We start from the raw sequence: 13,399 nt of genomic DNA, 5'->3' as shown, positions 1-13,399 counted from the left end.
GGAATAAACCAAGAATGTCTTTGGACAGGAATGAAAATCCAGTGGGAAGCTCTGGAAGTCAAGGAATATTCCCCCATCAGAAGCTGGTCTGGGGTTTCTCTGGTAAATTTGGAAAGCTCAGTGGTTGTCTTGTTTTTCTACCTCTACTAATCAGCCTCTCTAAACAGATAAGAAACCAGGAAAATCATTTAGCTATATAAATTCAATACATAACCTTGTTAATCATGTTGCTGCAGCCTGTGCCTTGTGAGTTGGTCAGAGTAGTGGATGACTTTGCTTCTAAGTGCAGGTGAAATGCCATCAGACTCACCTGCTGCCTGTGACTAATCCCCAACTCAATCTTTCCAAGCCAGGGATAATCCCAGCTGGGATGTCACCTCTAATATGGCAACAAATGGTGATGCAGCAAAAAATGATCAAGAAACAGTCTTTCTTCCCTTCTTCCTAAACTTCATCCACATAGACTGTTGGATATTTGTAGAAATCCAGCACAAACATAGGGAGGGGAATGACACACACTGGGGCCTGTTGTGGGGTAGGGGGAGGGAGAGCATCACGATAAATAGCTAATGCATGTGGGGCCTGCTACCTAGGTGATGGGTTGAGGGGTGCAGCAAGCCACCATGGCATGCATTTACCTGGGTAACAAACCTGCACATCCCGCACATGTATCCCAGAAAGAACTTAAAATAAAATTTAAAAACAAATAAACAAAAGAGTGAACAAAGGAGGGAGCTGCGGGTAGAATTTTAACAACATGCATACCACTATTTTTATATTAGAGATTTCTAATAAATGCTAATAAAAATATACACAATATTAAAAATCGTATTATACACACACATGAAAAAAGGTTAATTTGGGAGTTTTGTAAGGGCATGTATTATTTTCCTGTGGTTTCTGTAACAAAGTACCACAAACTAGGCAGCTTACAACAACAGAAATCTATTCTCCCTCAGTTTTGGAGGCCAGAAGTCCAAACTCAAGGTGTCGGCAGAACTATGCTCCCTCTGGAGGCTCTAGGGGAGGACTCGTTTCTGGCCTCTTCCAGCTTCTGGTGATTGCAGGGATTCCGTGGCTTGCGGCTGCATCACTAAAACCTCTACCTCTCTTGTAAAATGGCCCTCTCCTCTTCTGCTGTCTTTTCTTCTGTTTCTTCTAAGGATACTTGTCATTGGATGTAGTGCTACCTACATAACCCAGAATGATTCCGTTGCATGATCCTTAATTATACCTGCAAAGACCTTTTTTCCAAATAAGGTCACATTCACAGGTTCTGATACATGGGTGTATCTTTTTGGCATATACATGGGCATAATTTATAGACAAGCAACCAACATCTGCACTCCAATCCCTTTCACTCGTGCTAAATCAAGGTACCCCCTCCAAAAGGGGCCCCCGTCCTTGCCACTGAATTTCTGCCACTCTTTTGGTAGTAATTGATCAAGGAAGATGTGAGGATAAGAGTAAGACAGATCCAAGATCCCACTGGTTTTTAACAATGTTTGCTTCTGAATACACCACAGGATGCCCCACCCTTCCCCTTGCACCCCTGGGTTGCTGGGCTGGTGAGTCTCCCTAAAGATCCCTGAGAGGAGCACAGCAGGGTGGGTTGGGCCACACAGCAAGTGCTGCTTTAAAAAAACTTCCCCCAGGGTGATCCTACCACACAATGCGCTACTGCTTCTCATCATTTCCCCATCGTCATCGCAATGAAAACCACTTGAAATATTTTTATTTACCCTATCAGTCAAAAAAAAAAGTGAGAGTTGTGCTTATATTTCTCAAATGGATTTTTTATTATTTTATTCATATTAGATGTTTGACATTGATCCACTGTTACATTTAATTTAAATTTATAATTCTTCAAACACTTTTTTTAACATTCTTACTGAATTTTTAATTATGGTAAAATACATATAATATAAAATGTGCCATTTTAACCATTTTTAAGGGTAAAATGTGGCATTACATACATTCACATTGTTGTGCAAACATTGCCACTATCGATTTCAAGAACTTTTTCATCTTTCCCACTGTAACTCTATATCCATTAAACATTAGTCGCCTGTTCCCTCCTCCCTCCAGCCCCTGGCAACCACCATTCTACTTTCTGCCTTTATGAATTTGACTACTCTAGGTACATCATATAAGTGAAATCACACAATAATTTTTTTTTTTTTTTTTGACACAGAGTCTCGCTGTGTTGCCCAGACTGCAGTGCAGTGGCACGATCTTGGCTCCCTGAAACCTCTGCCTCCCGGATTCAGGTGATTATCCTGCCTCAGCCTCCCAAGTAACCTGGGATTACAGGCTTGCACCACCATGCCTGGCTAATTTTTGTATCTTTAGTAGAGATAGGGTTTCACCATGTTGGCCAGGCTGGTCCCAAACTCCTGACCTCAAGTGATCTGCCTGCCTTGGCCTCCCAAAATGCTGGGATTACAGGCATGAGCCACGGCACCCAGCCAATATTTGTTGTTTCGTGACTGGCTTATGTCGGAATTTCCTTCCTTTTTAAGACTGAATACCATTCCATTGTATTATAAACCTCATTTTGTTTATCCCTCTATCTGTCAACAGACACTTCGTTTGCTTCCACCTTTTGGTATTATAAATTATGCTACCATAAACATGGAATCTACCCATATCTGCTCAAGTCCCTGCTTTCAGTTCTTTTGGGTATACACTATAAGTGGAATTGTTGGATCATTTGGTCATTCTATACTTAATTTTTTGAAGAACCACCATACTGTTTTCTATAGCAGCTGTACCATTTTATGTTCCCACAAGCAGTGCACAAGCATTCAATTTCCCCAAATCCTGCCCAACACTTGTTATTTTCTGCTTTTTTTTTAATTACAGCCGTTCAAATAGATGTGAAGTAGTATCTCATTTTGGTTTAAATTTTTAACTAAAAGAAAATTCTATCTAGAAATAATAGATGACTCTCTCTGTGGTACTTTCTTTTGAAAACCATTTAGTATGTAGAAAAGCATAACACAGGAAAGGGTTTTGGTGTGTTTCATTTTTGGTTGTTCTTTGAACTAACCAAAGATGTTAACACTTTTTTCACTTTTTCATTCAGATGAAGTTATTATATATAAATGTGTTGTTATCAATCTGATTTTTGCCATGGGACTTCCCAAATTATAACTTCTTTCTCCTGTAGTATCTGTTTATACCCCTCTTCAGCCAACCCTGGTAATAAGTTTGAGGCTGCAGCCAAATGAACAATAAGCACTATCTCAGGCAGACAATGAATGAACCAGAATGGTGTCCTGGGCCCCTAAACTACCAGTTAGATGGTTCATGTAACCAACTCTAAGGGGCAACTGTTTGGAGCCAGGGTTGGGCTAAAAAAGCCCTAATATAGTCATCTACCTAAACACCTCACCCCCACACCAACACACACAGAGAGACTAAATGTTTTTTAAAACAAACGGAATTGTTTGTCTTCTCTTAGTTGTTTCCCCTTTCAGATTGCCCACGATGTTGCAAAGTCAATCAGGATGTTTTGGCCTTGAGCCCTATAAACCCCATGCCTTGCTTTGTTTCCTTGCTCATCTCAGATCTGCCAGGATCACAACCATAAGTAGGACAAATGTTATCACATCCCTTGCAATGACAAGGGATTCTTGGACAGGAGGTCAATTGCTAGAGTTTGGTGGAAAACATTTTGGATTAGAATAAGAAACTGCCAAAAAGTTTTGTGTGTGAGCTGAGAACTTAAACTAGTAACTATACGAGAAAGACAATGAAAGTCCTGGTTCCTATGGCATATAGGGTGAGCACAGAATTTAGAATCAGAACCTGGGTTTGGTTCTCATCCTACCACTTGCTAAAGCTTAGATGACTCAGTTTATGGTTATATATTAATAACACTAAAAACTAATTGGGCTTTGGGAGGATCAAATGAGATATTACATGTGAAATTTTCTTTTAAAATGTGATTATTAGTTTAGTAATGAAATTAGGAATGCATATAAACTACTAAACTCTAGAATTTTTTGGTAATTATATGAGTATATGTAGAGTTGGTTTTTTTTTTTTTTTTTTGGGCAGGAGGCGTGTAAAGGTGATTTGTTCACCAAGAAAAGCGCTTTTAGTAAAGCACAGATGTTAATCTAGATCATGGCAAAGTGCCACACACTAGATTTAGCACATAAGCAAGGAGTCTCTAGAACACTCAGAAGAAAATGAATGAATCCATGAATGAATGGACAAGTGAGAGCCCAGAGCAGCTGAAGCCATGAAGTGCTTTGGAAAGAGAAGTGTGCCTGGGAAAAGAGAGTGGCTGGGTGCTAAGAGCAGGGTGAACACCAGGAAAACTTGAAATTGAAAACATCACAATTTTAATGAGAAAAAGTGCAACCCAAAGTGAAGATCACCATGATAACAAAGGTGAAAAAAGATGCTCATCTTATGGCAGAGTCTTGTTACTGTGCAGTTATCAGAAAAAGTGAGCTAAGAGGTGTGAGGTGTTATATTATTTAATCCTGATTACTAAATACCAAATGCATTTTCCTCAAAGCTCTAAAGGAGAAGAAATGGAATGGGAACAAGGGGGAGGGTTGGGGGCAGGAAGGATATCCCACATTGTCATATTCCGTAGAGTAAGGTTTCAAAATATTATCTATTTCTCTTTGTGGAATCTTCCATAGCTTTCCATTTCTAATGTATAGCTTTCACTTTCCTCAAATCGAACTCTGGATCTCTCATTGACTAGAAGCTGCCACATGCCTTTTTTTTTTTTTCAGACAAGGTCATGCTCTGTCACCCAGGCTAGAGTACAGTGGTGCATTCATGGCTCACTGCAGCCTTGACCTCCTGGGCTCAAGCAATCCTCCCACCCCAGCCTCCAGAGTAGCTAGGACTACAGGCACTCACCACTGTGCCTGGCTAATATTGCATATTCTTTTGTAGAAATGAGGTCTTGCTTTGTTGCCCAGGCTAGCCTCAAACTCCTGGCCTCAAGCAATCCTCCTGCCTCAGCCTCCCCAAGTGCTGGGATTACAGGCCTGAGCCACCCATTGTGCCCAGCTGCTGCCACCTGTCTTGGTTAGCTCGTTGAGTTCTTCCTCTTCTTAGCAGTTTTCGCACAGATCTTTTCACATGCTGGGAAGGAAGTCTCTAGAAAACCCCACAGATAGCCTCATTCCTCCACCCCCACTTCACTCCATGTAGACAATAAGCTTTCAGTTTCTAAAATCATATTGAGTGTAGAAAAGAAATTTACCACCCAGGAGCGTGTGTCTGTGTGTGTCTATGTTTTCGTGTTTGTTGGGAGTGACACGAAGGCTGAGGAAAAAAAGGAAGCATAACATTTCTATTTTTCCCTTGACAAACAGTATCTTTCCCAGACATCAAGGATTTTTATTTCAGACTTCAAATATCCTTAGCAAAATAAAGTTTTGTTTTGAAAAACAAAATAGAACAACCATAAGAAATAGGCCAGGCGCGGTGGCTCACGCTTATAATCTCAGCACTTTGGGAGGCCGAGGCGGGTGGATCACGAGGTCAGGAGATCTAGACCACGGTGAAACCCCGTCTCTACTAAAAATACAAAAAATTAGCCGGGTGTGGTGGCGGGCGCCTGTAGTCCCAGCTACTCGGTGAGGCTGAGGCAGGAGAATGGGGTGAACCTGGGAGGCGGAGCTTGCAGTGAGCCGAGATCGCACGCCACTGCACTGCAGCCTGGGCGACAGAGAGAGACTCCGTCTCAAAAAAAAAAAAAAGAAATAGTAGTTGAAATTTAGGTCTCTCTTTGAGGTTGGAGGAACAGAAAAATGAAAGAACTTATATTGTATTATGAAGTGTACATCAACTATTAGCCTAAGAACCAAATAAGCCACTAATGAGATATCTATGAAAACATTTTTCAATTATCTACAAGTTCGTTAGTCAAAATGTTAATTCCTGAAAAACTATTTTCTAATTTGGTATTTTCAGCTCATGCAGGCTGAGTGAATTATCCTAAACAAATGTAAGTTAAATTTGCTATAAAAAATTTTAAAATAGAAGAAAAAGAAGTGGTTTTAGGACCATTTGTTGTTCTATACTATCTACGTCTCACTCTATATTCTCTACATCCTAGCGCCGTTCTATCCACATCAAGAACTCAAAAACATATACCAAAACAAACTTCAGAAACAGATAGAAAGTCATATATATTTATATGTATATATTTATACTAGAGACAGGGTCTCGCCACGTTGCTCAGGCTGAACTCAAACCCCTGGGCTCAAGCGGTCTTCCCACCTCAGCCTCCTGAGTAGCTAGGACCACAGGAATGCACTATCATGCCTGGCTAGAAAGTTGTATTTAACTTCCTTATCCACTTATGCTTAAGCCCTCAGAGGCCATGGCAAAGTCAAAATTATTCGTACAGGAGCTATTTTGTAGGATAACCAGGAAGAGAATGTTGAAGGTTCGAATTTGTAGAATGATGATGATTGTCAAGCTCCTGATTCTAAAAACAGGGGGTACGCAAAAATCCAACTGATGCACATGCCTTATAGAGAATACAGGGCGCCAGCATTTGGGAGGTGGACCATCACCATCAAAGCTTTACTACTTGCTAGGCTATCTTGCTTCTTCTGCTCTAATTCACTCTGCAAGAGAGAACACAGTAGAAACAGGAGAAGGGTCCGGATCATCAGTGCTCGGAATAACACCAGACCAGGAGATAATGCACAGCGACATCTGTGGTGGTTTTTCTGCCAAGGTCCGAGGGGACCTGGCAGGGCACACACACCACCCAGAAAGTCCCCATTTAAGTCAGGTGTTTCCTTCCACATGTCACCTCACAATGCAAGGCCATAGCAGACAGCATCGTTGGGGTTGTTACAGTTCCATCTCCACCTTCACAAGTTACAGAAAAACATACAGGGGTTGTCACAATCAGGGCTACCACCGCTGCTTCCGCCACCAGGTCCTCCTACCCATGCCTTCGCCCAGAGCCTGCAGCAGAAGGCTCCCACCCCCAGAACTTAATTTGCGGTGAGAGTCAAGTTCCCACATCCTGTTGAAGAGGGGCCTGGTGCTCTCTCCAGCCTCAGAGGCTCAGCCCACTGGAATGCATCACAGCCCATTTGCAATGAAATAGATATTCTATTAGCAAGTGCTTAAATCACAACTGCAGGTCAACAAAGGAGCTAAGAAAATCATCTCCTCCACTCCCATCTGTATGACCAATCAAGGTGAAATTTAAGTAAACTCAGTCCATCAGCCAGTATGTTCAATGCATATTATGGAAAGAGATGCGCCAGGATCAGGGGTGTGTCTGCTTGTTTGCCGGGGAGGAAATTGCTGTTGAGGAGGAAAAATAAAACCAGGTTCCTGCTTTTACATCTCCTTAGGGAAACAGAGAACACACATGTAAATTATAATTCATTAAGAATCTAAATAGGCCTGGTGCGGTGGCTCATGCCTGTGATCCCAGCACTTTGACAGGCTGAGGCAGGTGGTGGATCACCTGTGGTCAGGAGTTCAAGACCAGCCTGGCCAACATGGTGAGACCCCATCTCTATTAAAAATACAAAAATTAGCCAGGCGTGGTGGTGCATGCCTGTAGTCCCAGCTTCTCGGAGGCTGAGGCACGAGAATCGCTTGAACCCAGGAGGCAGAGATTGCAGTGAGCCAAGATCGCGCTACTGCACTCCAGCCTGGGTGATAGAGGGAGGCTCCATCTCAAAAAAAGAAAAAACATATTTAAACAGTGTTAATTGGGATAAAAAAGACCACTGCGGTTCTATCATCTATAGTGGAGCTTGTTATCTATGATGCTTGTCAAGGGTCTCGTCAGCAGTACTGTATTTTCAGCCAGCAACCGTTAACTCTTGAGTTGGAGTAGTTTTGAGGTAATTTCTGATAGGAAAGAGTTTTATGAAAGTTAATTTTCAAATTAAAACCATTCCCTTTTCCGGGTTTACTGGGTACAACAGATCAAGTCTCTTTAAAGAGAAAACACTGTGTGTGTGTGTGTGTGTGTGTGTGTGTATTGTGTGTGTGTTGTGTGTGATGAGAAGGGATGGAGGGCTTGGTCATGGGGGACATATGTGTTATTTTCTGTAATCTAGGCAATGCAAACCAGTAATGCAGAATCCTATTGCTCTATAAAAATTTGAATTGCTTGAATCTATTACAAATTTTTGCCAGCGTGCTTCCTGCCTCAAGGATGGTAAGTTTCTCCAGCTTAGGGGAGAACATTCTGTCTCCTCAGTCTTTTTGTTACACCTCCTGGTCAGGCCTTGGTAGAGCAGGTCCTAAGTTTGAGTAAGAAAAAGCATCACCCCCACAGAAGCTGGGTCTCCTAACCAGCGCACCATCTTCACCCGCCCTGGCTACAATCTCCGAAGCCTTAGGCAGGACGAGGGCTGTCTTCCTGGAACCTTTTCTCCTGTACTCACGAGCACCCTCACAGCCTCTTGTTGTCCTCTGATGTCACTGTACTGGGGTCCTATTATGGGTAATGATGGCAGTGGCAGAAACAAATTTTGTTCCATAAGAAGAACCAGCAGTTGAGACCGAATAAGTCATGGGTAACAAACGACTTTATCTCAACATAACTAACAATAAAGAAACTCCGTGTACGGTAAAAAATTATCAATGATTTTTTGAAAAACCGATTTGGGTAAACTATTTTATTCATTTACTGCCTCCACCATGATTAGAAGCATTACATGCAATCAAATGAAGTCATTTTATTCCCTTTTTTATGGACTTTATATAGGGAAGAGTAACAGCAGCCACAGCAGAGATTCATTCTCCTCTTGCTTTAATTGCAAAAGTGACACAAACATATCTTAAGGAGGTAAAATCTGGCTTCAAAGTCATTTTAAATTCATTAGTTTCCCATGATTTACGGAAGTTTTGTTTCTTTTGTATTTTAAAGAACATTCTAAAGATGAGACTTTCAAAGGTGGGCAACTTTAAAAACCATTGCTAGTTGTGGCTCATTTAGTTTCTATACAGTTATTTGTAGGTGTTAGAGTGTAGTCTATGGTAAAACAAAAAATTAAAAGCAGACTTCCTGGTAAGTTAATTTCAGTAATTCAAGAGCAATAGAATTAGCACGGGGTTTCTCAACCTTGGCACTATCCACATTTTGGACTGATAATTCTTTCTTGTGGGAGGCTCTCCTATAGGACAGATGTGCAGCATCCCTGGCCTCTACCCAACACCTTCCCTGGCTGGTCATTTTAGTCAAAAATGCTTCCAGACATTGATAATCATCCCCAAGGGGGAAATTCCCCGCCCCACCCCCGCCGCCCCAGTTAAGAACCACTAGATTAGCATAATATCCAAGAAATATTTAAAACCATGAGTAATATAACAATAAAACTAAAACAAAACAAAATCCTGTTCCCAATAATAGAGATAATATATTTTTAGTTTTCCAAATGAAACTATGTAGATGAACTGACTACAAAAGGGATGATTTTCTTTCTAGGAACAGAAAAGATGGGATGTCTGTCCTTCATACCATCTCAGCCTTTAACTGTTTACTTGGTTCATTACTTTTATGCAGATTGCTAAAACTCAAAAAGATGTTCTGAAAACTGGGTTTGTTAACTGTCAATCTGGAGGATGTAACAAAAGCATTTTTGTTAACAGACATTTTCCCAAGTTCTGTGGCAAATGTAAAAGTTTATACCATTGAAGAGACATAATCCTGAGGAAAGGCAAAATATATGGGGGCTAAAGGAAATTAATTTCTATGAAGAGATTTTCTACTATTAAATCTGTGTTTGTGAGCAATGTTTGTGAGTAATCTGGACTAAGCATTATATGGATACATAGCAGGTAGAAATAATAACAAATTGCTTCAAATGGCTTTGGAAAAGAAATTGCAAATGAATTTGAATTTGCAAATTCAAATTGCAAATTGCAAATTGAATTTCACAATCTGATGTCTTCTAGATTGTGAAATACATCCTCTGATGAATAAGTAGAAGCCCAATCTTGATATCATTAAGTTAAAAAGGTTCTGCAAATAACACGCACCAATATGATCCAACTGGCAAGGGAAAAAAGTAGGGTTAATATTGAAAATATTTAACAACTGGAATTGACATAGGTACCAAACAGTCCCAATGGTTGCTGATCATACATCCACCTGTACTGGTGTATATCTACTGAATATCAGCCCTAGAAAAAGAAAAGGGGCAGAGTAGATGTTTCCATCTGTGTGAAAAGTGGGAGAAGGAAGGGTGTATGTGTGTGAATATGTGTGTGTTTATGTTTGCATATGCACTGGTTAGCAACATACACAGGAAACTGGTGACAGTGATTGCCTCTAGAGAGAACTAGGGAAGGTCACCATGTAGTTTATTATTTAAGGAAGATCAGCTTGAGATTAAAAAGGAACATTGCTAATCATCATTCCAGAGCAACAGGTATAAACTCATGCTGTACTGGTAAATGAGGACATCAGCCTAGCCTAGAACTGGGGAACTAAGTTAAGGAGTTGTGGAAGGCTTACTTTTCACTCTATCACTCAAGAATATATTACCCCTACCCTTTTTTAAGTAAAAATAACAGTACTAGATAATTGAATAGATATTCAATCTACAATGAAATCAGAATGAGAGAATGTCTATTTTAAAAATCATTTTTGCTTTTTCTATCATTATGCTTAAAGAAAAAAATCTACCTATTATTGTTACGATTAAGGGTGAGTCTGGGTGTTGAACATTTTATCTACTCAACTTATTAACAGTGATCATGATTAAACAATCTCTAAAGCTAAGAAGCCAATATTAGTGATTAGATAGTTGCAGAGTTCAGGCTACTGATTTGCCAGACATATTAGTGGCTAAGGGGCTGTAAGATGCCCTGCATAGGAACTTGTTGCTCTTTCTTTCCCTGTCTTTCAACATCCAGTGAAAAGTCTCACAGTGTAGGTAAACCAAACTTAAATATCGTAACTCTATTATGTTATTCAGGAGTACATTAGTTCTAGCTACTTTAATTTAAAATTAGGACATAACATTAATGATTGTAACTTCAGAATTTGTTCATGTAGAGAAAATAATGTTTTGTGACTAGCAAATTAGAAAAACAGAGATGGCAGATAATTATTACATATATATTACATGCAATTCTTATCTAAGAATTTTACATGCCTTTGCCCATTTAATCCTTATTTTAAAACAAAAACCCTGTGAGCTATAGGTACTGTTATTATTCTCATTTTAAAGATGTAGAAAACTGAGCCTCAGAGAGGATAACTACCATGCTAGATCACGTGGTTAGTAAAATGGCAAAGTCAAGGTTTGAACTCAAGTCATAACCCCAGAGCCTGTGCTATTAACTTTGACATTGCACTGCTTCCTGGGTCTGGGTTGGCAGCTGAGAGACTTACATTCCAATCCAAATCTACCACTTCCATATTTTCTAAACCAAAACCAGGACATTGAGTTTGATAATGGGCTAGGGTATTTCATGGGTTTTCCCCCATGAAATCCAAGACACAAAGTTGCCACGTAAGTAGGATACCACTTAAAACTCTTGCTTTCCATTTCCTCACCGATTCAGCGAGAGAAGGGACTAGAGAATGTCTAACATTTCACTTGATTTATAAAAATCAGAAATCCTCCAATGTGCCAGATACTCTTTAAAGTGTTTTACACACAGGAAGTTGTTTAATTTTCCTAACAGTCCTATGGCTACACATTATTATTCCCATTAGGGAGGTGAGAAAACTAAGCCCAAAGAATTTTGATGTCTTTTGTCCAAGATTAAATAGCTAGTAAGATTCAAACCCAGGCCACCTGGTTCCTAAGTCTGTGCTTAGTCACTCAGCTATGTTATAGCTGAGTGTTATAAATCTAGACTATACATTATATGATATGGAATTAAGTCTAAAATAAAAGGCATCTTCCACAGAGACAGACTTCCTTCAGTTAGGGGGCAAAGTTTTGTTCTTGGTACTGCCATAATTATGCCCCTTGTACTGACGTTTGGGGTCCTCTGCAACTCTGATCTCTCTGAAGGTTCGGGGAAGAACCCATTCTCTCCTATTCCCTCCCACAAGCACCCAAATTTTCCCTTGTTCTGCTGTCTTCCTGCCTCTTGCCTTCAGGAATTGCTTGAAGATTTGAGGAAGTCAGGGGTGGTAGAAAAGTGGCAAAGGGAGGAAAGGTGGAAAACAAGCAGTTTCCAACAACTCAGATAAGGGAGGTAAATTAAAGTTACAAAATTCAAGTTGGAAATTGCTGCTCTTGTTAGTTTTTCTGCTCCTACCTAAATCCCTAGCCTCCCACTCTGCAAATACACATGCCCTACAGTTTGGTATGGAGAGAAACTCTTGCTGAGGGCACCATTTCTTGTAAAATCACTATGCACAGTATTCATCTGAGTGCCTGCCCTCATTCCCCAAGCATGTATTAGAATCCTGAGGGAGCCAGGCCCTGGCCTAGGTGATGCAGGGATACAAAAAGAAATGAGACATTTTCTGGACTTCAGAGCCCCAGATACACCTGAGTTTGCCTGCCTGTGCTCACAGTTCCTAGAACTGTTAGGTAGCATATTCAAGGCCTGGAGTTGCTACCTAACAGTTCTAATAATAATTTCCATATATTGAACCCATATTGTACACCAGACAGGCATTTTGCAAATTCCATGTTTAAAGCACATGAGAATTCTGGCTAGGATTTAAACCCAGTTCTCATGCTCCGGCCATGCCATCCTCCTGCAGTTCCAGCTTCATTTTCCTTTCTTGTGAAATGGGGTCAAATAATGTCATTCTTTTAGAACTACTGTAAGAATGAGACGGGACGATATAGAACAAAGCACGTGTATTTACCCCCCACTAAATGGTAGTTCTCATCACTCTAAGAGGAAATAACATAGGGGCTTGTAGAAGCACCTGAAGTGTGCATGAGTCAGGAGGTGGGAGCAACCTTCCTAGCTGGAAGTACCTGGTTTTGCACCTTGAAAGATGAAATGTGCCTGGGTATGGGGCAATGAAAGGTGGGGGTTGAGAAGTACGAAAACATGTTATGGGTGAATTTTAAAGCATGAAAAGGGAAATTGTCATGGCCACATTTGTTAACTTCAGTGATTTTTTTGAAGCCTCCAATTTTCAAATATTTCTAAAAGAACTAAAAATTTAAACTCCTTGCTTTCGAGACAAAGAGCAAACACACCATTAATTTTCCCAGGTAAAATGGGATTACATTCACAGAGAAAAGTGAATGCCTATTATCTTTGCTAAGTAATACCTTAATTCTAGACAAGCAGGGGAGACCCAGTAAAAGCACCTCTGAGAAAAAGGGATGACTGTGGAAAGAAAGGTCTGGAAATAAGACTGACAGCCTGTCCCTATTACCTCTTCCTTATCTTCCCCCTTGTGCCTCCAGGCCATGACCTCTAAACAGAACAATTCTGAAAG

The 13,399-nt window shown here is 40.4% G+C and overlaps 1 protein-coding gene across 3 annotated transcripts in view; it reads left to right on the top strand.

The window, feature by feature from the left end:
• The window catches only part of FYB1 (FYN binding protein 1), a 165,040-nt gene that overhangs the window by 53,499 nt on the left and 98,142 nt on the right, over window positions 1–13,399 (top strand). Inside the window, exon 2 of one of the 3 annotated variants that reach the window (XM_054489359.2) lies at window positions 2,195–2,270. The exons of the other annotated variants lie outside the window; for them this stretch is intronic. Coding sequence (XP_054345334.2) covers window positions 2,195–2,270 — 76 coding nt within the window. The remainder of the gene's footprint in view (window positions 1–2,194; window positions 2,271–13,399) is intronic. 3 annotated transcript variants of the gene reach the window in all.

The sequence above is a fragment of the Pongo pygmaeus genome, chromosome 4 (genome assembly GCF_028885625.2).
Source record: "Pongo pygmaeus isolate AG05252 chromosome 4, NHGRI_mPonPyg2-v2.0_pri, whole genome shotgun sequence".
Lineage (NCBI taxonomy): Eukaryota > Metazoa > Chordata > Mammalia > Primates > Hominidae > Pongo > Pongo pygmaeus.
The sequence above is the reverse complement of the archived record's forward strand: the minus strand, read 5'-3'. Positions and strand labels throughout refer to the sequence as shown.